Genomic DNA, 27,153 nt, shown 5'->3' on the forward strand with positions numbered 1-27,153 from the left:
TCTCTCTCGATTTCATTGACCCGCCGGATATTCATCAAACGCTTCTCTTTCTCTGTCTTCCTCTCACATTAATAATAATAATATCCGCATTTGTATCTCATTCATCTTCTTATAAATCATTCATATTCATTTCTGACGTGAACCAGCTTACGTGGGTTTTACATTTAGTTATTTATTAATATTGAAGTTGGGCTTAGCGCTGGCCAACGGGGCAAAGTTTGGGTTATTAAAATCCGGTTTCCATTGTTTTTTTTTTGGATAATATGGTAGCGGGCAATGTCATGTTTAGGGATGTAAATGAACCGAACCGAATTTGTTCATGTTCGTTTGATTAACATTTTATCGGACATGCAGACGGTTCATGAACAACTAACCGAGCAAAACTTTCTTGTTCGTGTTCATGGCCTCAATTTGTGTTCGTTCATTTAGTTAATCAAACGAAATTCCTTGTTCGTGTTTGTTCCTTTATTAAATGAACGAACATAAACTAAGGCTGCAAACGAGCCCAGACCGAGATCGATTTTGGCTTGTTTTGACTTATGAGAGCTTGGCTTGCTTTGAGCTTTTTTCTTAAAGCTCAAGCTCGGCTAGCGAGTCAATCTTTCATGATCGGGCCCGGCTCGTTTATAATATATTAATCAGTTTATATGCGTTTTTAATTATTTTTATATACTTTGAGAAAAAACCGAAATGTGCCTAGCTCTTGTAGTACCTTAAATGAGCCAAATCAGGTAAACCTTAATAATACACAAAGATTTGTTAACGCTCGACGGGCCTAAACAAGCTTCCCATACAAGGCTTGAACTCGATAACTAATCGAGCTTTATTTGAGGCTCGGGCGCGAAAAAGCTTGGCTCGTTTTGAGCTTATCGATCTGAGCTTAAGTACTTTGCGAGCGGCTCATTTTTTTTTCACCCCTAAAATAAACAACCTTCCCATCAAACAGTTCGCCGAATGATCGGTTCGTTTACCACCCTACTCATGTTGTATGAATTTTTTTAGGCTTAACATATGTATATTTACTTTTGAATGCTAACTTTGTTTTTACTTTATGTTTTCCAACCCAAAAATTAGCCTTTATTTTGTATATCTTCACAATATGTTTAAATTTATAAGCTTTGAATTTTGATTAAAAATGTGTGATTGCTTGATTATGTATGCGAACTAATAGGCGAGGGAAAGCCTAAAAAAGAGAGGGAGATGGCAGGCCCCACTGAGTCAACTCGTGCAGTTGATGAAAACGGGCCCACAGACGATGATGAGGAAGCACCTTTATTAAACGCAGCAGAGTGTCGTATTTGCCAAGAGGAAGATTCAGTTGATACTTTAGAGATACCGTGTTCCTGCAACGGTAGTCTTAAGGTAATACATATTGTTTGTTAAACTAGTTTATTGTTGTTTTGGATGTGCATTTTGTAAATAGTTTTATGATACTGGATAGAGTAAACTGTGGTTTTCGTCCTTGTGGTTTGTTCAAATTTGCGGTTTTAGTCTAATAGTTTCAAATTTGCGATTTTCAACCCTGTGGTTTCATTTCACTTGCAATTAAACCCGACCCCACTAACCCCGTTAAGTCTGGTCGTTAAACCCATCAGTGTGCCCCTCACGTGAGGGGCAGTTTTGTCCATTTTCTTCCCAAACAAACCTCAGTCCTAATTTGCAAGCCCCTTCACGTGAGGGGATGGGGTGTATTTGGGGGAAAAAAAGGAGAAAACTGCCCCTCACGTGAATGGCACGATGATGGATTTAACGACCACACTTAACGGGGTTAGTGAGACCGGGTTTAATTGCAAGTAAAATGAAACCACAGGGACAAAAATCGTAAATTTAAAACTATTGGACTAAAACTGCAGATTTGGACAAACCACAGGAACGAAAACCCCAGATTACTCTATTGAATTAATAACAAAAATACAACATTCAGATATAATTAGATATAGTATAGTAACTATGTGTTTGGATCTACATTTTGTGTTATCTAATTTATTTTTTTTATATTTTCTTTTTGTTTATTATTTATTTTTATTTTTATTTCTTTTTAAAGAATTCAAGGATAAAAGGGCTATAAAATCTGTTTTACATCAAGGCAAACGGGCAACAAGCCTCATAATTTTTATAACTATAAAAGCGGAATAACTTGTTGCCTGCTTGCCTTCTATTTCAATGTAATCACTACTTTCCAGTTTAAAATTTTAGTGGTTTCACCTAAAAAATATCTAATAGTAATTTAATTCTTTTGTATGCGCATTGTTGTCTTGTTTTTCGTTAAGCTTTCATATGCTCTTGTTTTTCCATTTGACATTTAACGTATACATCAATGCTTTTGTTTATGCAGTATGCGCATAGGATGTGTGTTCAACATTGGTGCAAACGAAAAAGGCGACATCACTTGTGAAATATGCCACCAAGTAAGCTGCCATTATAATAAATTGTTATTTTTTAAAAAAATATTTTCATCAGTTTTTCAAATTTCTAATGGCCATTTAAGTATAGCGATGCCAGTTAATTCGACAACTTTAAACGTCTTCTTTTAATTCGACAAGTTTAAACGTCTTCTTTTAATTCGACAAGTTTAAACGTCTTCTTTAAATTCTTATGTATGTATTTGTCATTGCTATAATGCAGTCTTACCAACCCGGTTATATTGTCCCGCCTCCTAGATCACGTTTGGAAGAGACTACTATAGATATCGGGTAATGCATTTTTTTGTTATTTTATTTTATTTTTTATCAACTTCCTTTTTCATTAATGGCCACCAAGTTCACGCAGGCTGATCGCGGGTCAAAACATCTTTTGGATGACATGGGTCGGTTTTTTTTTTTTTTTTTTTTGTATAGATAGAAACATATCCATTTTTATGACTTATAATAAAAAACAGACTTATTGTTTCTTTTTAGTGTTTATTTAAATTACTAGCATTATTTTTTTATTAGGGGAGGGTTGCAAATATCAGGGACACCTATGGATTTAAACGACCCACGTCTCTTGGCAATTGCTGAAGCCGAACGTCAATTTCTTGAAGCCGAATATGAAGATTATAATGCATCAAACGCCAGCGGAGCTGCATTTTGTCGTTCAGCTGTTTTAATAGTAACCCATATTTTATATCAAAAAAATGAAAATGTTTTAAAGATTATAAATGTGTCACCTTTATAATTTTTATTTTTATTATTTTTTTTATGTGCAGTTAATGGCACTTCTGCTGCTAAGGCATGCAGTAACTGTGCCAGAATCTGAAGGAGATGAAGATGCATCTACTTTCTTGACTGTAAGTTGGTTTACTTTCTTAATTAAAATTATATATATATATATATATATATATATATATATATATATATATATATATATATATGGATCAGGATCATGTGAGAACTATTTGAAAATTGAGAACCATGAGAACCATTTTGGACCACAAAAAACCTAAAAATAAAAAAAAAACATTAAACAAAAAAAAAAACGCAAAAATGAAAAAAGTAAAAAACCAAAATTCTTATTTATCATCCCGGTTTCATAAAAAAAACAAAAAAAACGTCTAGGTTTAGCTAAATTATACATATATGTACAGACATATGTACAATTTAAGGTAAATGATAATGTACATATGTGTACATTACGTAACTAGAGATTAAATGAAATTATACACGTGTATAATGCGAAGTTTTTTTAATAAAACTGGAATGAAATATAAGAATTTTGGTTTTTTTTACTTTTTTAAAATTTTGGTTTTTTTTTGTTTTATAATTTTTTAAATATTTTTTAGAGGTTTTTTTAGTGGTCCAAAATGGTTCTCAAAGTTCTAAATTTTCAAATGGTTCTCTTAGGATCCTTACCCTATATATATATATAAATAAATATTTGGTTTATATTTTATTAGCTCTTCTTGCTTCGGGTTGCGGGGTTTCTTCTTCCGTGCTACATTATGGCCTGGGCCATCAGCATCTTGCAGCGTCGAAGGCAAAAACAGGTTTGACTTTTTGACCCAAACCGAGCTCGATATACCATAGACTGGAACCTTGATAAGCCCAACAGATTTTTTTATTTACTTTTTTTTAAATAAAAAGTAATAATATAAATTATTATATTATATAACTCGGAACATTTTGGGAGACTTTTGTTTCCTTATAGAGTTGTAAACGAACCGAACGTTCAGTGAATGTCTGTTAACCCTTGGGTAGGGAGTTTGTTTATTTAGTAGATGAACGGACATGAACCAAAATTTTTCTTCATTTAGTTAAACAAACAAGCATGAACAGATGGCTGCTTCGTTCATTTATGTTCATGAACATTCGTTTGTTTACGTTAATTAATGTTTGTTCGGTTACATTTGTTTATGTTCGTTCATTTACGTTTGTTAATATATTCATTTAAACTTTTGCTGCCCATTACAACTAATCTATTTTTAATAACCTTTTAGGCCCATCACATTGTTCTTCACATTACTTTTTAACTGGTGTTAGCTCAGTTATGTTCGTTCATTCACATCCATGAACCATTCATTCATAATGTTAAAAAATAATATAAAATGAACACGGACATGAACGTGTTCATTATTTTAACGAACGAACATGAACAAAAACACCCCGTTCGCTTAACTTTTCGTGTTCAATCATTTGTTCAGTTAAAGTTAAATGAACGAACACGAACATGCTTCTTTCGTGGTTGTTCGGTTCATTTACAAGCCTAGAATTTTGTGTTGTACTTGTTTGATCCGTTACACATAAAACTGTAACAGGAGGCTGCGGCATCACAAATTGCTTTTGTATTGCAAGCGGGTCAAAGGCGGGGGCCCTACACTTTGCAATAGCCTCTGCTGGGCCACCAGCAGGTGTTGTGGTGGCCCCACATGAGGACATTGTTTGATGATCAAAAGCCACAAAAAGGAGGGGAAATGAGTTTAACACATTGTTGTGCATATTTGTTTTGTGTTTGTGAGTCTTTTTTTCTTTTCGTTTCATAAAAGTGTCGTGTATTGATGGCGTGTATAAAATTGGTTTGTCACATTAATCTTTTTGACATTTTGAATGCGTGTTACCTCGTCTCTGGTTGAATTGTATAATCGATTCGGTTTTAAGAATTTATAAATGATTCAGCATAACAAAATAATTAATCTCTTAACGTGTTAGTATAATTAATAAATAGGTGATTCCAACGGCATCTGTTCTAGTTGTATCAAGATGTGTAAAAAGTGTATCTTTTTATGAGGTTGAGGGTTCGAGTCTTACAGTGAATATTAGCATAAGATTTAGGAGTAAGAATAACGGATGTGTTAGCTGTTTGAAAAAGAAAATAGAAAAAAATAAAAATAAAAAGGTGACATAATGTAATTCAAATAATACAATTGACCACTATTTGGTTTGTCACGTGATCAACTTCGTCTCCAGAGGCGCAGATATATTTCGAAGTTCCTCTCCGACAGCAGAGACCCACGTTGAGAAGACCGAATTGAATAATGGGGAAAGACCACTTATCCCCACTACATCAATAACTGACAAAAGAATCTTTTTCGATGAAGAAGACAAATCAAGCATCCAGGATCCTCACCAGGACGGTTTGATTATTACTTTATTTATAGCTAACCATTATGTATGCAGGATCCTATTTGACGGTGGTAGCTCGGTCAATATCATCCAACATGATGTTATTTTAAATGGTTGAGTTTTTTAGTTGATAAGTTAAGCTTGATAAGAACCTAAAATTCGTGTCACATATATGCACCCGAACAAAAACATGAATGTTTGTGGGTTAAAAAGGACTTGTTTAATATGATTTTTTTAATAACCATAATTATACAATTGTGATTTTATTAAACATAAATACCAATTTAATTGTAAATTCTTATGTCAATTCACTAAATTATAAATTTTGTCATAAAATACCCAACTAATTAAATTCATGACATAAAACATTTTCTTAAAAAAAAGGATTAATTAATGATCTGGTAACCAAACACGATTTATTCAGCTAAATGTATTCATGCATTCGATCAAAATCGTTTATACTAAACTCACCCCTTCTCGGATATTCTATCACTTTGTATGATATTTTCTTGTTCTTGTAATGTCAGAAATTCACACCCTACCACTTCTTTTATAACTGACATATCTATTTATAGCATATGCAATTCTATTTCTATCAAAAACTTTTCATACAATTGCTAACAAATTTATAGACTAGTAAGTATTTTGACTTAGAGGTGGGCATAGCCCCGTTAAGAACCCGACCGGACACCTGACCTGCGAGTATGAACTAGGTTTCAAGTTCTCAAAGAAGCAACCAAGACCCGTAATCGAACCTGGCCCAACGGAATCGGTTCCATTTCTACCCAGTCAAAACCCGATAAAAACTTGGTAAAACCGGACAACACCCAGAGCTGGTTATTGACTTTGTTGATTAAACTTGGAATCAGTTCCTGAAAAACCCCGGTTTGCCCCAATATATTTTGACTAGTCGAACACAAAAAAATTTGGTTTCAGTAATTAATCACTAGCACAATAACCGGTCCCAACCCGAACCAAAACCCATTTTTGGCTTTTTGCACCTCTGATTCTATCATCTGACTAGAGGTGCACAAAAAAACCCGAACCCGGAACCGGACCCAAAAAAATCCCCGGAGCTGGTTTTTCTTATATCCGGGTCCTTATTACCAGACCCCGTAGGGTACGGATATGATATGCATTTCGTTACCAAAACCCGTACCCAGAACCGGACACGAGTTATACCCGGTAATAACCGGAAACCTGAATTGGGTTTTTCCAATACCTGAAACTGGGTTTTTCAAATACCCGATCTATACCCGAAATTACCGGAAAAATACCCGAAAATACCCCCTAAAAAGTGCAACCCCTTAAATAATCCAATCTATACCCGAAAAATACTCGTAAAAAATATCCCAACCCCCCCCCCCCCCCCCCCCCCCGAAAATAGGGTTTTTTAAATACCCGATGCACTGGGTATGTTTTTAGAGAGAATACCCGGACCCAAACCCGACTTGGGTATTACCAATACCCAATCATACTCGAACCCGGTTTCATACCCAGAACCGGGTATATGAAAAACCCAATTTATGCACCTCTACATCTAGTTATGGGATTTTACTTAATAATAAAACCAAACTTGAGCCCAACTTAATACTCAATTGGCCCAATAATAATAATAATAATAATAATAATAATAATAATAACAATCTTACAAATTAGGGCACACCTTCATATACATACATACAGACCCCTTATCATTATCAGCCTCCATCCACTCACACCACCACCACCAACCACCGGCAACAATGGTGCAACGGCTAACCTACCGTAAACGCCACAGCTACGCCACCAAATCCAACCAACACCGGGTCGTTAAAACCCCAGGTAACCTTCAATTTTTACATTCTAATTAACACCATTTTTATATTATTATTATTATTATTATTATTATTAGTTGTTTAATTGATTGGATATGTAAAAAGATTAATGTGTTTTTGTGGGTTTGTGTTAAATAGGTGGGAAGTTGGTTTGTCAGACTACTAAGAAGAGAGCTAGTGGACCAAAATGCCCTGTTACTGGCAAGAGGATCCAAGGGGTAAGATTGTAATTTTGCTTATTAGCTTGTTAAGACTGGTATTTGAGCTTGTTTTGCATAATTATAAGTGGGTTTATAATTTATTAATTATTGGTTGTTTGCATAATACATTTTATAGCAAATTGGAAAAAAAATGGATAAAAGAATCAACTTTTGAATTACATTTTTATAATTTGTATCAATATTATTGTGATTTGTGATATTCTACAAAAAGGGCCACTTTACTTATTATTATTATTGTTATAATAATAATAATAATAATTTGTTATTATTATGTATATGAATCTTGTGGTTAAGGTTGTTCCCGAGTCGATCGAGGTTGGGTTTGAGCTTGATCTTGAAGTTAAATGAGTCTAAGATTGAGTCATCGAGCCGAGCTGAGCTCGGGTTGTTTCAAATCAAGTTTTTTAGCTATTTTTATTCGAGTTTTTTGAACGGTCTTGCATGTGGCTATTTCACTTATTAATTGATAGTGTAATTGTGTTTTAGACTCATTAAATGGTCACTCTTGAGTATAGTAATATAGTATAACTTTAAGTACGGTCTAAGTAGTTACTGCGGAAAAGTATCGTATATCAGTTGAGGGCCGATATTTATGATATCGGTAGTTTTAGTATCATGCATAATTTATATATATATATATATATAGTATTTTAACGCTAATAATTCAGTATACTCTACTACTATCAACAAATTATTCTTTTGGAACGTGCAAAACACTAACAATTGTAGCAAGTAGGCACTGATTAAGATTCAAAACACCAGTATTAAACACTAAAAGTTGAAAATTAAGTCTCAAAATACAGATGTCGGGAATATTGGTTAATATCGCCGATATATTATCGATACCGATATTCTGATTGATATTTTGACTGATATTTCACATGAGGTCCAATAACTGAGATACTACCTAGATTGACTGCATAGAGTACAATATAGTAATGTTAGAGATATATTTAGTAATGCTCAATTGTGTTTTCTTTGAACAATGTATACGGATCTTTTTCAAATACTGAAATCAGTTATTGATTGTTACATGCCTCAGCTGTTAAAAACCTAGAACTTAAATGTTTAACTGTTTATTGTTTTTATTGATTGTGATCATTAAGTTTTTCTAAGATGATACTTTTTTTTATTCTAAATGCAGATTATTTGTATGTTATTAAATATATATGATTTCTTATGTTATATGTTGTATGGCTTGGTATTATCACAGAAATTAAACTAATCGGTTGTAAAAAAATGTCTTGTTTATGCAGATTCCACATTTGAGACCTGCTGAATACAAGAGGTCAAGATTATCAAGGAACCGTAGAACTGTTAATCGTGCTTATGGTGGAGTACTTTCTGCCAGTGCCGTTAGGAAAGGTAATATAAATTTATTATTTTATTTTTGCGTTTTTAGTTACTAAATATATATTGTTGGATGTTTATTCAGGATCATTCGGGCTTTTTTGGTCGAAGAACAAAAGATTGTGAAAAAGGTGCTCAAGATCCAAAAGGCCAAAGAAAAGACTGCCTCCAAGGCTTAAATTTCCGCAATTTCTCATGAGGATAATTATAGGTTTCCAAGTTTTTAAATCTTTAATCTGGTAAACGGACTGTTTAGTGTTCAGGGTTTCAACTTTGTCGACAAAAAGCTTGGTTAACCTTGTTAGGTTTTGTTTGGTGTTTCATGGTTTTATGAACTCTGTTTCGGATTCTTTTTATGATGTATTTACTCATGTTCCAACTGTTATTTTCATTTTGAAAGTATTTTGAATCATTAAATTTGTTACACTATAGATAGAAAAGGGTAGTCAAAAAATTTATTTTTCTGTGACAAAGCCGAATATTTTTTTTAACCAAGCCATTATGACCGGTTATTATGCTCTGCTTCGATGAAGCTTCATTTCAGCATCTAAAGTAGAGGTGCACAAACCTGGTATTTATAGGAACCAGAGCGGGTAGGAACATGTTTCAGGTATGATCAACAAGAGTCAAACCTGGGTCGGGTAAGAACCGTTTATGGGTATAATCGGGCATCAATGATTGAGTCTCATGAATATTGATGTTATATTTTTCGAGTTTTTACAATCTAATATTGTTATCTCATATAATAAAACCAAACCTTCTACTAGAGTGCCATCAATCATTTAAATGTATTACTTATTATTGTATTATATTTGGTAATCATAAAAACAATATATTTGAACTAAAAACTATTGCAAATAATACTACTCGAAGACAACAAGAAGATTTAATTTCAGTTGTTAGATTTGGTCTTTGCAATTGCAACCTCTTACTTTTAATTTTAGTTTATTAAATCATAATTGATTGAAGACAAATAAAGTTCATGGAAGTATGAGGGGTTCGAATGATTAGGCGTAGATGTGAACTCTTGATTAAATTGATATTTTAATTAATTGAATTTTTAGCAATTCTTGACCAAATAAGTTAGTGGAATTGAGTCCACCTATTTGGTTGCTATATTCATAAAAGATTAAAAGCTACCTATTGCAATATGTTCCTTAAAAGACTTTATAGTGGGCATGCAATTCACCTTATTTGAGTCCTAAAAATGAATCTTTTTGGGCTTATGGGCCGGTTTTAACAGTTTTATTGATAGTATCATAATTCATATGTAGCTATTATATTAAAAAAATGAAATAAAACTATCAAAAAAAAAAAAAAAAGAAAAAAGAAGATAGAATCACAAATTTTATCATTTAAACATATACAATTTATAAATCAGATGCTTTAAAAAGTTTATTTGCAGACGGTGTCCTTTACATGACATGTTTGTTTGATTTTCGTCCTTTTGACGAACTGCCATTCAAAAACCCCGTTAAGTCTTGGCATGCGAGGGCATTTAAGTCTTTTTACACATACTATTTAACTATTTATAATTTAAAAACAAATTAAATATATTATAAGAAAAAGAAACTAAATAAAATATGGTAAAACCCAGTTAAGTCTTGACATGTTTGAATTTAACTGAGTTTTTGGATGACAGCTAGTGTAAGTGACAAAAAGCGAATGTTTTTTTGTCATATATAGGACACCGCTTGCAAATAAACTTTTTAAATGATCTGATCCATAAATCGCATATATTTAAAGACAAAATTTGTATTCTTTCAAAAAAGAAAAAAAGAAGAAAAAAAAGGAGTTACTAAGAGTCAAACTGAAGTTCACAATAGCCATTTAGATATAATAACTCAACCACAAGGACCTAAGTTTAGTTGTTTAAACTTTCTAATTAACATTAATAAATTTAATATATTTTTCTTCCAATCTCTAGAGGGCACATGTCTATCATCTCCACCCTAGTGTCACTATCATGCCATTGTTAAATGAAAGTGCATATTGACATATTGTTGATAGATACACATTTAGTTACAACTAATATGATGCTCATTTGTCAATCACATCTAGTTACAAAACTTACAACTAATCAAGGTAATCATTGGAAAAGATTTAAGCCCTTTTCTTTGTTATTGTTTCTAGATTAGACAATTGCCATAACAAAATTGTTAATCATAGTAGGGTTGCCCTTACACTGTAAGAGAAAATCGACAGCTTTAGGTCTTTACAGTTACGAGCCCCTAAATTTGTTTTCTGTTTTATGAGAGTAAAAGCTTTATATATTCATCCTGTGATCCTGATTTTTGAATAGAATGATTTATGGGGCCTATAGAAAGAACACATATTCACATGCACATGTTTCTTTCTTCTATTTTAACTTGTTTAATCATATGATTGGATTTGAAACAAAATAAAGTTATACAAAAACTCAAATTTTAGTTTCACTTTTGCACCGGTGAATCGATCTTGCCACCCTTCCAGTTTCACACTTGACTACAGTTGCCCGGATCAAAAGGCGTAACGTTGAGTTTCTTGGCTCATTACTTGTTACCCTTTACATTATTCTTGCTTGTTAAGTAACAAATTCAAAAGTCAAAGCTCATGGTCAAAAGTAGGGGTGTGCACAAAACTAAAAAGACCGAACCGAAACCAAAAAAAACCGAACCGAAAAACCAAACCGAATTAGAAACCGGCGGTTCGGGTTTGAACTTTAAAAAAACCTAAATATTGGTTTTGGTTTGGTTTTGTATTTTATAAAGAACGGAAAAACCGAACCGAAATTAATAAAAATCGAAATAACCATAATATCTTAACCGTAACCATTAAAATAAAATATGTCGGTGGCTATTTGTTTAGTTTTAACATATGATTAAATGATTAATAACAAATATATTTAGTTTCTGCATATGATTAATAACTAATAACATTGTTACTTTTACTTTTGATTTTAATTTTAATTTTAAACTATCTTTTATTAGCTTTTAATATTTGAGGTTTACATATTTAATATTCTATTAGTTATTAGTTTAAAGAAAAAAATGCCATGCACAATTTCAATATATTGGGTCAAGTTTTTTTTTTTGACCCAAAAAGTTTTAGCTTGATTAGCAAAACCGAAAATCCGCAAACAAAACTGAACCAAACCCAAAAAACCGAAATCGAACTGTTTTAAAAAATCAAAAAACCGATATCTTGGTTTTCGGTTAAGTTTTAATTAAAAACTGCACCGAACCGCACTACGCACACCCTTAGTCAAAAGGGTATGTAACAAAACATGGTCTCATCTTTATGTCCCTCTTTGTGGTAAACTGCCTTTAGGGGTGGGGTACATGTCTAAAGAACAAAACCTCTAGTTTACATCCAAACATATTTCTTGTACAAGAAGCTTGTTGATTGACATAAAATTCACATAAACACAAAATGGCAACTGTTTAAGATAAATGGCATATATGCCTTGTTTTCTTTGAATGTGGTCAATAAGTCTATGTTGGGCCTTACATGGGCGGTTCTATGGCTAAGGTTGGGTATGCATGTTGAATGCATGTACCCATGACATGTTTAAAAGTAGAAAACCTAGATTTCAGTGGGCCGTTCATGATTTGTGTCAAAAACTTCTCCTAGGCTATGCCCAATATACCTGTTTTGGACAAAAATCTGCTAAGGATAATGTATCCAAATCTGTTATGTGAGGTTTAGTGTTAAAATGATAACAGCGATTATATGAACGAAATAGAGATGAACACCGTGATTTGATCACAAGGGAAAAAGCCCTTAACCAAGATAGTCTTACTTCGGCCAAAACTTATCAAGGTAATCGTTGGTAAAATAGCTTCGGTCAAAGATTAATAAGATAATCTTTGGTCGAATTACTTTAGTCAATGATCAACAAGGTAACCTTTGGTCGATGAGTATGTGGTTATCGTGGTCTCCGGCACAAAAAACCCCCGGACGGTGAAAACTATCACCGTCGATTATATTAATGACAAAAATCGGGTTACAAAGGTGAAGATATGATTAAAGATTACAAAGAATATCTAAGTGTGTGTGTGTGTATGAACTGCTAGAGAGAGTTCTTGACATAGTATTTGAGAGTGTAAGCAGTGAATGAATGTGAACAAGTGACATAACTTTGATCATAATCTCAATATAAATAATAAATAAAAGCTAACTAACTCCTATTTTTATGGCACTACTCCCACTAACTTAATCTTCACCATTGACCACGTGCTGGAGGTGCCTTGTAGCTTAATTTTAGGTAGACCACGTCTTGGAGCCGTTAATGTTGATAAATATCAACATTCATATGAGAAACAACCGTTAACAGCACCAAATACCGAGGATCAATGATCCTGACAAAGCTCTGGAACTCTTCAGAAGGATAATTGATCCAGACACGTCTTCAAGAATAACATATCCTCAGTACTCAGTTATTTGTGACACAACAAGAAGTCCTATAAATCCGCCACTTCTCCCACTAAACGTGTTACAGCCATTTGACCACGTGTTTGACAAGTCCAATAGCGAGATATCCGGTGGAATAAGTCTTTGAGCCGTTATACTTATTAAATAACAACCTACACACAAGAAACAATTGTTAATAATACCAAGTACTGAGGACCACTGATCCTGACAGGATCTGTCTAAGGATAACTGATCCAAGAACATACGTCAGGATAACGTATCCACAGTGTCAAATTTCCGTGCCCTAACAATTGCCCCCAAAATGGCGGTTGTGATAAGATCACAGCTGTTATTTTGCCTTTGAATTCAAACTTCCTGCAAAAACAGATGAGATTTGACAAGCTAGATATAATCATCAAATATCTATAGAGTTTCCTTGGGAACTTCCTTTCTGGATATATATCCGAAACCTCTTATTCTTCATGCAAATCACGAACAGCTAGTAACACATGTTTAACCAGGATAGATGGTCTATATTTTGAACGGTGAAGTCCGGGTTAAAACTTTTAGTTAAGTCCAGGTGACTTATGTTTAATAATAATTGAAAACTTTTGACTATTCGCTTGTTACTTGTTATTTTGAAAGTTTGTCTGATATAGCTTTAGACTTGTTGTAATTTTTGAGAAATATTCTTTAGTAAAAAGTTTTTAGGATAAAATATCCTTGCAAAAATAAACCAGGATCTTAAATCCTTAGAAAAATAGATTAAGAATAATGAATCCTTATATCTATGAAGATATAAACTGAATTCAAATAAGTGTAAACCGATAAACAGAAATCATACCGTAAGGTCTGGTTAGACCTAAGTTACCATAAGTATTGATCATTTTGCAATCCTTATAAAACTGAATTAAAGGATTTTGAATCCATAAGTATTGATCCTTCGGTGATTCTCAAAATTTAATTTATGATACCTGATGCAAATAACTTACGATATATCTGGGATTAAACCCAATACACCGGGGACAAGCCCACCAAATAAACTGGGGACAAGCCCAACAAACTGGGAACAAGCCTATAAAATAAACTGGGGACAAGCCCAACAAACTGGGGACAAGCCCATAAAATAAACTGGGGACAAGCCCGTGCAACTGGGGACAAGCCCGTGTAATCTGGGGACAAGCCCGTGAACTGGTGTTAAACTGGGGACAAGCCCAAACTGGGGACTGGCCCAAAGATACGGATGTCAACTGGGGACTCGCCCAAACCGGGATTTAGCCCAAACATGAGATAACGTGAAAACGTTATAAACCGGTGGTATGGTACGTCTACCATAAATCGTAGGATCCTCCATATAGCCGGAAACAACGAAATTGTCAGCCACTAAGCGTGTACTGGTCCCGCTGCCCCGAACTATACATCGGATAGCTTGCACAACTGGCGATCGTGAGAAAGGTGAAAACCTTTAAACCGTAGGGGATATGACCATCGGGGGTCATACCCAATCGTGGGCAAGGCCAAGGGAAATAGTATAGTACCTTAAATGTAAAGGAGAGGTGGCCAACCTCTTAGACATTGAACCTCTTGTTGAAATCTGCATTGTTACTTAAAAACTTGGAAAAGATAAATATTAAGAATACATTATCCTTAAAATAACAAGAATATGAAATGAATAAGTGATCAGTTAGATATTACCAATTTTAGGATCCTTGATCCTAGATAGATGCTTGATTTCGAAGGATACTAGATCTTGACTAGAAAAAATACTTTTTGAGAGGGATAGCATTCCATGCTCTGGGTAACCTGTTGCCTTCCATAGTTAGCAAGTGATATGCCCCTTTCCCAGCTTCTGACTCGATCAAGTAGGGACCTTCCCATTTGGGTGCTAACTTTCCATCTGCTAGATTAGTTGTGTTTTGGAAGGCTTTCCTCAAGACTAGATCTCCTTCCTGAAATCTTCTGATCCTTGTATTCTTGTTGTATGCCCCAGCTACCCTTTGTTGATAAGCTTCCATTCTGATTTTGGCTAGGTCTCTGAGTTCTTCTACAGTATCCAAGTCTTCAAGAAGGATTTCTTCATTGGCTTCAGGATCGTAGATGCTCGTTCTTGCCGTAGGAACCACCATTTCTGTGGGAATTACTGCTTCTGATCCAAACACCAATGAGAAGGGTGTTTGGCCTGTTGCATTTTTAGGCATAGTCCTATCTGCCCAAAGAACATAAGGAAGTTCTTTAGCCCATTTTCCCTTCTTCGATCTTAGCTTCTTCTTTAGATTGTTGATGATGATCTTGTTGCTAGACTCTACTTGACCATTGGCTTGAGGATGAACCGGAGTGGAAGTAATCATTTTGATGCCCCAACTATCACAAAAGTTAGTGGTTCTATTCTCGATAAACTGGGAACCATTGTCACAAACAATTTCAGCAGGAATACCAAATCTAGTTATAATATTTCGTTTAATAAAAGATATTACTTCCCTTTCTGGGACTTGTACAAATGCTTCTGCCTCAATCCATTTGGAGAAGTAGTCGGTCATAACAAGCATAAAAACCTTTCCACCGGGTGCTTTTGGTAGCTTGCCTACAATATCCATACCCCATTTCATGAAAGGCCATGAGGAGGATATATGATATAGAGGCTCCGCTGGCTGATGAAGGATGTTCGCGTGTCTTTGACAAGCATCACATTTCCTTGAATACTCCAATGCATCCTTCTTCATTGTTGGCCAGAAGTATCCTGTTCTGAGTATCCTGGAAAATAACGCTCTTCCACCTGTGTGATTGCCGCAATATCCTTCGTGGAAATCCTTGAGTACTTCTTGGATCTCAGGATCCTCGATGCACCTCAGATATGGATCTGCAAGAGATTTTCTATATACCATATAATCTAATAAAATATATTGGGATACCTTGAGTTTGAAGGACTTGGGATTTTCTGTGGTAGGGATTTCTCCATCCTGGAGGAATTTCTTGATTGGGAAGATCCAAGATCCTATTTTTAGTAAGGATGAGGGATCCTTAGGTTCCTCTGTGCATTCCATAGTTACTTCCACAGCCTTTTTGTTCTCCACTTGCCGGAGACAATATGTGAATGATAGGTATCTTTACATCATCCTGGATCTTCAATGATGATGCTAAGTTTGCTAAGGCATTTGCCCCAGCATTTTCTTTTCTAGGTACCTGTAATATACTAAACAACTCGAAGGATTTTGCTAATTCCTTCATAATTTCTAAATACTTGACCATATTCTCACCTTTTACGATGTAAAAACCATTAAAGCGATTAGTTATAAGTAAAGAGTCTATATAAACTTGAAGATACCTGATCCTTATTTTTTTTTGGCTAAAAGTAAACCTGCGATAAGTGCTTCGTATTCTGCCTCATTGTTGGTGGCTTGGAATGCATATGCAATGGACTCGGGTATTATGTCCCCCTGTGGCGATTTCAGTAGGATACTCAATCCTGTTCCTCTTACGTTGGATGCTCCATCTGTGAAGAGGGTCCAAGGATCCTTTGTTTCTTCTAGTTGCTGAACTTCCAAATCAGCTTCCTTCTGCATGTTGCTACTGAAATCAGCCACAAAGTCTGCAAGCTCTCGTGACTTAATGGCTGTTCTAGGCTCATACTGAATGTCATATGCACTCAACTTCACAACCCACTGGTCCATCCTTCCTGACATCTCTGTCTTTCTAAGCACATCATTAACAGAATAGTTAAATAGTATGGTGTTTAAAAATAATGTCTCAACTTGGTTGAGGCAATAATCAAAGCAAGAATTAATTTCTCAATGTGAGAATATCTGACCTCTGCGTCTAAGAGGTTTTTACTTACATAATATACCGGATGTTGTGGACCTTCATGATCCTTGGCCAGAACAGCACTGACTGCATTACCTGAAATGTCTAAGTATAGAGACAACGACTCACCATAAATTGGCTTCATCAAGGCTGGTGCTGAGGATAGATAATCCTTAAGAGCCTTCAGCGCATACTCATGCTTTTGAGTCCATTCAAACTTCCATGGTCTTGCCTAACTGGTCTTTGAACATCATATTGACCAGTCTTTGATATGTTGCCCCTGTCATGTCTGAATGCTTAAAGGCAAAGGTAGATTTTCTTTGCCCTAAGAAGGATACCAAATCCTCCTCAATCTTGCTGGGGATACTGGATCCTAGGAACACCTTTATGTCTGGATCCTCGGGATCGAAGGATACTTTTTTTAACGTCTTTCTACCGAGCTTCCATAACGTCCCCAAGATGTTGTTGTGGTTGCTATGCTATAGTTTGCTTGGTTGTTGGCTTCATCGATGACGAATAATAGTTCTTGGCTTCCACTTGATCGCCATTTATCCTTATTACTCCCCATGGGGTAGGAATCTTAATGCACTGATGGTATGTAGAAGCCACTGCTTTCATTCCATGTAGCCAAGGCATGCCTAAAATAACATTGCAACAAGAAAGGTTATCAATTACACAAAATCTTTGATAAGAATTTAACCCTTCGATGTATATTGGGAGGTTGATGTCCCCCAATGTTTTATTGGTTTCTCCACTAAAACCAAATAGCACCGATGTTCTTGGGATGATTTTTAAATCTGGTATGTTCATCTTCTGAAGTACATCATGTTGGATGATATTGACCGAGCTACCACCGTCAAATAGGATCCTGCATACATAATGGTTAGCTATAAATAAAGTAATAATCAAACCGTCCTGGTGAGGATCCTGGATGCTTGATTTGTCTTCTTCATCGAAAAAGATTCTTTTGTCAGTTATTGATGTAGTGGGGATAAGTGGTCTTTCCCCATTATTCAATTCGGTCTTCTCAACGTGGGTCTCTGCTGTCGGAGAGGAACTTCGAAATATATCTGCGCCTCTGGAGACGAAGTTGATCACGTGAGCATCTGGTGGTGGTGGTGCTGCTTTCCAAGGGGCTTCTTCAGGATCCTGGATCCTTGATTTCTTACCGAGTGACTCCTATTTTGTTGAAGGACCCATTCTTTCCTATATCCCTTTATCACCCTCTAGTCTTATAAATCTGAGTACCCTGTTTCTGACTTCATCTAAAGTCCTACATGGAGTCATCACAAGATCGTCATAAAATGGGGAGCCCCTTTGAAGTCCCATCTTGAATGCTTCAACAGCTGTAGCTATATCAAGATTAGAAATCTCTAGGGCCTCCCTGCCAAACCTTGTAAAAAAATCCCTAAGGGACTCATCATAAGGTTGGGCAACTCTATATAAATCACCATTTAACTTTTCAAATTTCCTACTACAAGAAAACTGGCTGTTGAACAAGTTAACTAAATGTGAAAAAGAAATAACAGAATAGGGAGGAAGACTTAGCAGCCATTTAAGTGCAGATCCTGTTAGTGTGAATCCGAAACCCTTGCATAGACAAGCCTCACTGAGCCTTTCAGGAATAGGATTGATCTCCATTCTTTCTCTGTATTGTGCAACGTGCTCCTATGGATATGTGGTCCCATCATATGTCTTCATGTTGGGTGTCTTGAATCGCTTAGGGATTTCAGCATAACAGATGGGTGGAGCAAATCTGGATAACTTGTGGCTTCCCTCCGGTATCTCAGGGATTGGACGTATCACCCCGGGAACACTGGATATCATATCCTTGAGCTTTTGTAGTTCCATGGCTATAGCTTGGTTGATACCTGCATCCTGCATGGAATCACGGTTAGCATCTAAGGATATAGGATCATACAAGTTACCTGTTTGTTGCGTGAACGTCGGCATTCCAGAAGAGTGGCTGATGTAAGAAGCGTCTGCTACAGGCGTTGGTCCACTAGAAGCTGTGGTCTGCATGGGGATTATATCTCCTTCATGGACTTCTGAAGACCGTTGATGTTGAAATCCTAAGGATCCTTGACCCTGATAGGAGGATTCTTGAGGCTGGAAGTTGTAGGATCCTTGGTGACACCCCCCAGAGGATCCTTGTTGAAGGGTTGATAATCCTCTCCGAAACATGGAGGATCCTTGGATCTGCTGACCCATTGATCCTAGATTAAGGACCGAAGATCCTTGCTGAAACATCGAGGATCCTTGAATCTGCTGACCCATGGATCCATGCTGAAAGATAAAGGATCCTTGTGGGAAGAATGAGGATCTCTGAGTTTGCTGTCCCATGGACCCTTGTTGGAGGATAGATGATCCTTGCTGAAAAGTTGAGGATCCTTGAGCTGGTTGACCCATGGACCCCTGGTGAAGGATAGATGATCCTGGCTGAAACAGTGAGGATCCCTGAGCATGTGGACCCATGGGCCCCTGTTGAAGGATAGATGATCCTGGCTGAAACAATGAGGATCCCTGAGCCTGTGGACCCATGGACCCCTGTTGAAGGATAGATGATCATGGCTAAAACAATGAGGATCCCTGAGCCTGTGGACCCATGGACCCCTGTTGAAGGATAGATGATCCTTGCGAGAACTGATCCATGGATCCTGGACTGATGAAATCCAGCATCCTGGGCATCAGAGGAGTGTGATCCTCCGCTGGCCTCTTAGTCTTCTTGAGTTCTTCTATCTCACGAAGGATCCTCTGGTTGGTCTTGTATTGCTGCTCCATATATGCTTTAACCTGCTAAAACATAGATGAAACATCATTGTTAGTATTAACCACCGGCGCGGCAGCAGCGGTTTTTGAGCTTTGGAAGACTGGAGTTTGTGTCTTGTTTCCATCCGCGGTGGTCCTTGGTGCTCCCGTAATTGGAGGAGGCATCGGCGGAAAAGTTCTTGATGAGAGAGAAACCGATGATGGCATGGTTGATGAAGCAGAGGTCGATTGAGAGGCCATTGATGGTGATATGGGTATGAAAGGTTGAATATTGATATGGTATTTTCTGGATTATAGCACAAATTGCCCCACGGTGGGTGCCAAATTGTTTTGGACAAAAAACTGCTAAGGATAATGTATCCAAATCTGTTATGTGAGGTTTAGTGCTAAAATGATAACATCGATTATATGAACGAAATAGAGATGAACACCGTGATTTGATCACAAGGGAAAAAGCCCTTAACCAAGATAGTCTTACTTCGGCCAAAACTTATCAAGGTAATCGTTGGTAAAATAGCTTCGGTCAAAGATTAATAAGATAATCTTTGGTCGAATTACTTTAGTCAATGATCAACAAGGTAACCTTTGGTCGATGAGTATGTGGTTATCGTGGTCTCCGGCACAAAAAACCCCCGGACGGTGAAAACTATCACCGTCGATTATATTAATGACAAAAATCGGGTTACAAAGGTGAAGATATGATTAAAGATTACAAAGAATATCTAAGTGTGTGTGTGTATGAACTGCTAGAGAGAGTTCTTGACAGTGTAAGCAGTGAATGAATGTGAACAAGTGACCTAACTTTGATCATAATCTCAATATAAATAATAAATAAAGCTAACTAACTCCTATTTTTATGGAACTACTCCCACTAACTTAGTCTTCACCATTGACCACGTGCTGGAGAGTGATTCAACCTTTTCTTCTAGCTTTTAGGTTACATAGACTTTGATTTTGATCACTACTTTTGGTCAAAGTTGACATTTTCTCTTGATTTTGTTGGTATTAACTTGTTGATACATATTCCATTTAGAGTATCGCGGACCCCTTCTTTCTTCTTCTTCATGCGAGCGTTGTTTGTGAACTGCTCATCTTTCCATCGCCACGGACCACCTATTTCTCTCTCCTCATTCACAGTCCGAGCTCCCTCTCTTAAATGTCTACATTGTTTAAACACTGAAAAGTTATACATATTATATATGTACATACATGCACATATGTATATGCATATACATATGTACATACACATACATATGTAATGACGAAGCTTAGACGAAAACGTGCCGTGAAATGGGGAGGGGGGGGGGGGTTGGGTGGGGCGGCGACCCCAACCTTCCATTAAGCTTCTCCAATGTACATTTTTGTAATGCATATATAATGAAAAATAGCATGGGGCTAGGTATAGTACAACAGAATCATACACCAAGTCTACGAATTCGAACAAGTGGCTTGAAACGTCTAAAACTCTAATGTCTACATCATCATTTCTCTACTGTTCGCGTTTTAATCTATGTAAATCATAATTCTTTATTTCAAAGCTTTAGAATGAATTTTGATACTGTATAATTTTGTTTCAGTCACTAACTTCCTTGTGAAGGCTTTGTATCATTTTCTTATGGGGTTTAAACTTAATTAAGTATATGGATCGGTACTTAAATTCTTACAAGTACCTGTCTTAGTTTCAGAAATAAACTTATACCAATAATATCTAAATAAAATAACCTTCAAGACTAAAACAACTATTTTTAGATTTTTCTAAAATAAATAAATTAAATAAAAAATAAAAAATAAAATTTACATTTGAACTAAAAATACTAGATATATATATACACACACACACACACACACATACACATTACATTAATCAAATGTATATTTCACGACAGAGAATTCATCAAGATAAACTTCATAATGATGTTACAAGAAGGTGGGGTATGATAAACTTGTGAGGTCATGTCCCTTCTATAATGGTGAGCATTTTAAAGGTACCAACCATTGGATCATAAAAACTTAAAGGTATATATTATAATTAAGATTGACAATTTGGATCATAATGCTTTAAATGTTTATAAGATACACAATTTGTTTTAATGATTGCATAACAAAGCAAACATATAATGTTTACACGTGTTTTCGCAAGAATATGTCGTTAGTTCCTAAAGTTACAAAGCCTTATGATAAAGTCCGCTTTAATTTCTTAATACCATATAATGTATTTGGCTCTCAAGGGTGTTGATGTCCTGAACTAACTGTCCCCCATGTTTGAATGGGTCAGAAACAAATGCTCATGTGTATGGTGAGTGACTGAGTGTAGTTCATTTAAAAAGATTTGAGATTTGGTTGAACGACGGTTAGTATTGTATTTCCTAGTTTTTGAGTTTTCCCTTTAGATCCTGTGAACTGGCTTGATAACTCGGCGTTCAGTTTTGCTAAGAAAGACATGGTGGGCACTGTTTGGTTGTCTATTTGGAAGTTTTAGAATGATACGGTTTTCTCGAAGAATAGTATGAAAACATAATTCTTTTTTGATGATGTTTATTTTTCATTTCTTTGGTACTCGTGTATGAAAAAAAGTGTAAACATTGTTGAATAGAGTGGTTGAAAACCCCCCTTCTAGTCATGTAATTTCTCAGTTTTTTGCTCGGCTAGTAACTTACTAGCTAGTTGGTGCATTCTAATGCAATACTGCCGTTCAAAAAAAAACATTTTCTTGATACCAAATAAAAGTAATATCTAAAACAAATTCTAGTAAGACTTGTTAAAATAGAACCCATATAAGTATATAACAGTATGACATTAGATAAATGAATAGAACTCGTGTTTGTTTTGTTTTTTTTAATGGACACAAATAAGAGTTATGGTTGTCGGTAAGACAACTTTGGATAGTAAAATTAAATGTGTGTTGGGAAGTCACTGATGGCTGCTACACCATTTAGTTTTAGATCCAAGGTTCAGATCATGTCGGTAGAGGTAAGATGTTTCATATGCAACAATTCAGAATTTAAGATTTTGAACTTTTTATGTTTCATAGAAAACATTTGTATATTTAAGATTTTGGAATCTCATGTTAATGTTAGCGTTGGGTTTAGGATGTTAATGCTGCCCTTTAAAAAAGAATGTATTGTTAGGAACTTAGGATTAACACGCACACACGAACCAAACATAAAACATGAAAGCAAATAAACGAATACAATAACTTAACGTGGTTCGTTCTCAACTGACATACGTCCACATGTGACAACTATATATATTTTATATTGAGTGGTAACAATTACAATTACATAGAAGTATATATATAGAGAGACTACTAGGGTTTGTAACTTGATAAACAAGAAATCTTAAACGTGGCTAGGGCTGGCTGCTCCGTCCCTCTTTTGTTGATCTAAACCCGGCCCAAAGGCCTACGAACCCAACATCTATTACTCTAAAAACGAACCTTAAAATTACTAAAAATAACATATATTTTTTTCTTAAAAGAACGATATTCGATCACTAGGGTGTTAATTCCCAACAAAAACCGAATATTTTTCTTGATAGTTTATCAAAGATTCAAAGAGATATAATCTTAATTGATACTTGATTTGTCTTTCTCCAAATGATTATACATTACATATAGTTAAAGAAAACAATGCACGCAATTATGACAATAACTATTAACTATACTTGATTTTATGATCCACACAACTAAAAAAGATAAGAGTATCTTATAAAATCTTATGGAATGGAGTTTATTGTTGATAATTTGATATTACTATTTCTAAATAGTATAAATTCCACTATACCTAATTATCATTTCATAATTTGTTACAAGAAAACACTACTTGTGCTCACTTATTTCTTGATGCCAAAAGGTTGTTCAATACTCACCACAAAATGAAGTGTGAGAACTGATTCAATTAACAAGATGTACTTTCTTTCCAACTCAACAGTAACATTTGTCTAACAATGACAAGATTGATAGAAAATATCTTATTATGATCTTGTGATGACATTATACGAAATATTTGTGATCTTCCTCATAGCCAACGAGTCGATATGACATTAGAATTGATATACGAGCAGTATGTATGGACCATGTTATTATTAATCTTGTCTGCATTGTATTTTCGAATGTAACTAAGCTATTTCGGATTAGTTACTCGTTTAGAAATAATAGTAACAACAATAATAATAATAATTAAGGCGTGCAATTATACATAGTAACCTTACCCTATCATCTGTATTGTCACAAGAACCCATTCTTTCTCATGATTATATTTGAGCATGATGACAAATTTGACACACTAGTCTGTTGGTTATTTGTTTATCTTCAATTTAATTATATATTTTGGGCCTTGGACATTTATTTCTTGATCTTTAGAAAAATGAAAAGATGATTAGACTAATAAGGTTTCAACACATACAAGAGCAAATCTGATACACAAGGCTCTCGCATGCATGGGTCCAGGGAGTTGTCAGGTCGACTTGAACATGATACACACATCATTACCCTCCGTAAGTGCATGTTCTCACGCTCGAATTCACGACTTCAAGATCACATGACAATAACTTTACCATTGTTTCAGTTTCGTCTATGGATCCGAAAGAAATAAGTAATATATTTAAGGGGACAAAGTATCAAAAGACTGAAAAGTACAAGAAGCATATGCACATGCTTTAATCACTCAATCCATCTCCATAACTCTCCCTATTTATACAACAAATGGCCCCCTCATCTTCATCACCCCCATACTCCTAAACCACTTTGCCAACTCCTTAAACCTTCATCACCCCCTTCATCACTTCCTGCAACAATAACCAAAACAAGATCTTTTTTTGTCCATTTCTTCTTGATCAAATGCTGTTTTGATCCAACATTCCTGCAAAAGTTTGGATTTTTATTAGTGGGTGTTACTTGTTTCATTGTTTACAACATTGTTAATAAAAAAAATACCATGATCACCTCAGATAAAAGGGTTTCTTTATTTGGAAACAATGTTGATCTTAATGATGCATCATTCTCATCTTACTTGAATCATGACAATAGTAGTGCTATGGTTCTCAAACTTACACACCCATCTCATATCAGCTCCAAAAAGAAGGTGGAAGATGGCGAAATTGGGATTTTTGGAGCCGAAAAGTACTTCAAAGGAGCCATGGATGAACAAGTTTCAAGAACTCCTAACTCCATGATCAAGGCTGCAAATTTTCATCATCCCAATGACCAACAAGAAAAAGATAAAGATAAAGATGAAGACGAAGAACGAGCTAAACCAAAAACCGGATCGGTTACTCCAAGCGTTCGCTCGGAAGCGAGTTGGAATAGCCGAAGCGGTTTATTGGCTAACAATGGTAATGGTAATCGGACGAGTCATTCGTCTAAAAGGGAGAAAACAAGCGTTGTAAAGAGCTTGTTTATCTCCCTTGGTTGCAACTGCAACGATAACAAATCTGTTAAGATTACGGAAAACAAGGTTCTTGTAAAAGAACCTCTGAAACCACCAGTTAAAGCTGTTTTAACTGATTGTTTCACTGAAGAAAGTCAAAAAGAAGATTGTTTCACTTTTCCAGTGATAAATGCGTGCCCGGTGGTAAAAAATGAAGTACAAAGAGCCGACGAAAGTGAAATTATTCATGTTAAAACACGAAGGAACTCGTCAGAGGCCTTCGGTTCTCCGGTTTTGGATAAGGGGAAGAAGTCATTTAGCTTGGAGAGGAAGCTAACAATGTTGAATTGGGATGGTGTGACTCCGCGAGTGGAAAACCTCGATATTAATATCGGGAAAACAACGATGCGGGTAGCGATGCAAGCTCGGATTTGTTTGACATCGAGAGCTTCTCGACTAATGGGAATAACTCGTTTCTTGCGCGACAAGTTTCTAACGGGCGATCAAGTAACGCAACATTGACAAACGGGTACGCACCGAGTGAGGCGAGCATTGCGTGGAGTGTAGTTACGGATAGTGTGGCTGGGTATTCAATAATATCGGACTACGAAGACACGAAAATGGTCAAGAATCAACATATGACACTTTCTAGGAACACTAAGGGGTGTGGCGGTGATATGGAGAGAATTATTAAAGGTGGGATTCTTTCGGGGTGTAATAGTAATAAATCGGTGAGAGTATCCGGTGAACACATGATTCTGAGTGGTGGCGAGAAGGCGTCAGTTGTGCTCAACGGGGCCACAAAAGACCGTTGTCGGTTGGATTCAATAGTGCCTCTTATGAAGTTTCAAACTAAAACCAAACCGTTAAGTTCGTTCCCTAGGGGACATTCAAAATCACCGCGTGCTTCACACCACTTGTACATTCAACAGCAATAAAGAGTTGTACATGTGTGTGTTTTTATTTTCAAGTTACTAAAAAAAATCATTTGGAGTGTTGATAAATGAAATCTTTGTTTCCTTTTCCAAGGTTTTATGTTATCCATAATTTTCAATTATAAATCAGTTTCATATTTCATTGTTACCTAAGCAATATCTTCCTGTACCCTATGCATAAACAATATACACTAGACACTAGTTGAGTTGCACAACTTTATTGCACAAAAGATAGAAGCTTATGCAAAGCTTTCACACATTAACATCTACAAAATTAATAACATGATGAATGTCCAAAGACAAGTAGTTGTATTTCCTGATCAAGCATTAAGTCATCAACCAAACTGATTTATTCAGGGTAGGTCCACATTTGCTAAAAGATAACTCCCTTTACACTAAAAAATAAAAGTCTATTAATATTTAATTTTATCCATGTTTCTTGGTTGGTTAAAAAAGGAACATATATTTGTAATTTTTAAATAATATTAATTATATATTTTACACAATTAAAATCATGTAATTTGAGCACAATTAGGTTAATTTATTGTAAACCAGATGACGAGCTCAATTTATCAAACTCATATTATTTAATTTTAAACTATTTGATGGATAGTCCAATCGTTCATGCTTAACTAAACAGACTAAACATGTTGATTACTCAACCTGAAAACAACTTATTTATTACACGGGTTAGATCATTAGATACGAAAACCACAAAATGGACAGAAAACCTAGATACATTGCTATTCTATTACAATTGTTTTGCTGAAATAACATTTACTTTACAAAAAGGAAAATCATTAACAATGACCATATTGACCAAGAAAAGTTGACAAAATGTTAACTTTTACAAATTACCATCCAAAGAGTGTTTGATACGTGTCCTCTAAAGAAGTTTCCCATTTTGGCAAAACAAATTAATTATATCCTACCATAGCAGATCATCTATGCATGCATGGCTTTCATCC

General features: G+C 35.5%; 1 protein-coding gene and 2 pseudogenes across 2 annotated transcripts; all 3 read left to right on the top strand.

The window, feature by feature from the left end:
- The first annotated feature begins 1,110 nt into the window (after nucleotides 1–1,110).
- On the top strand, nucleotides 1,111–5,251 carry LOC143569882 (uncharacterized; annotated as a pseudogene). The gene is made up of 7 exons (XR_013141814.1): nucleotides 1,111–1,362; nucleotides 2,336–2,408; nucleotides 2,626–2,693; nucleotides 2,934–3,090; nucleotides 3,188–3,268; nucleotides 3,875–3,964; nucleotides 4,733–5,251. The product of XR_013141814.1 is annotated as an uncharacterized LOC143569882 (transcript).
- A 1,972-nt stretch (nucleotides 5,252–7,223) lies between these two features.
- LOC143569883 (large ribosomal subunit protein eL34-like) lies at nucleotides 7,224–9,291 on the top strand. The gene is made up of 3 exons (XM_077055684.1): nucleotides 7,224–7,361; nucleotides 7,493–7,572; nucleotides 8,832–9,291. The coding sequence occupies exons 1-3, from the start codon at nucleotides 7,283–7,285 to the stop codon at nucleotides 8,982–8,984; spliced, it is 312 nt and encodes a 103-aa protein (XP_076911799.1). The 5' UTR covers nucleotides 7,224–7,282; the 3' UTR covers nucleotides 8,985–9,291.
- Nucleotides 9,292–24,311: 15,020 nt separating this feature from the next.
- LOC143569884 (protein PHYTOCHROME KINASE SUBSTRATE 1-like) lies at nucleotides 24,312–26,294 on the top strand (annotated as a pseudogene).
- The last annotated feature ends 859 nt before the right edge of the window (nucleotides 26,295–27,153 follow it).

The sequence above is a fragment of the Bidens hawaiensis genome, unplaced genomic scaffold, assembly GCF_021521415.1.
Source record: "Bidens hawaiensis isolate Kalapana, Puna unplaced genomic scaffold, B.hawaiensis_p1.1 tig00024733_1, whole genome shotgun sequence".
In the NCBI taxonomy this organism is placed as follows: domain Eukaryota; kingdom Viridiplantae; phylum Streptophyta; class Magnoliopsida; order Asterales; family Asteraceae; genus Bidens; species Bidens hawaiensis.

Bases quoted from the DNA above. Each gene is read 5' to 3' on its own strand.
- LOC143569883 (XM_077055684.1), top strand. From the start codon at position 7,283: ATGGTGCAACGGCTAACCTACCGTAAACGCCACAGCTACGCCACCAAA. The intron at 7,362-7,492 runs GTAACCTTCAAT...TGTGTTAAATAG, and splicing joins CCGGGTCGTTAAAACCCCAG to GTGGGAAGTTGGTTTGTCAG. The intron at 7,573-8,831 runs GTAAGATTGTAA...TTGTTTATGCAG, and splicing joins CTGGCAAGAGGATCCAAGGG to ATTCCACATTTGAGACCTGC.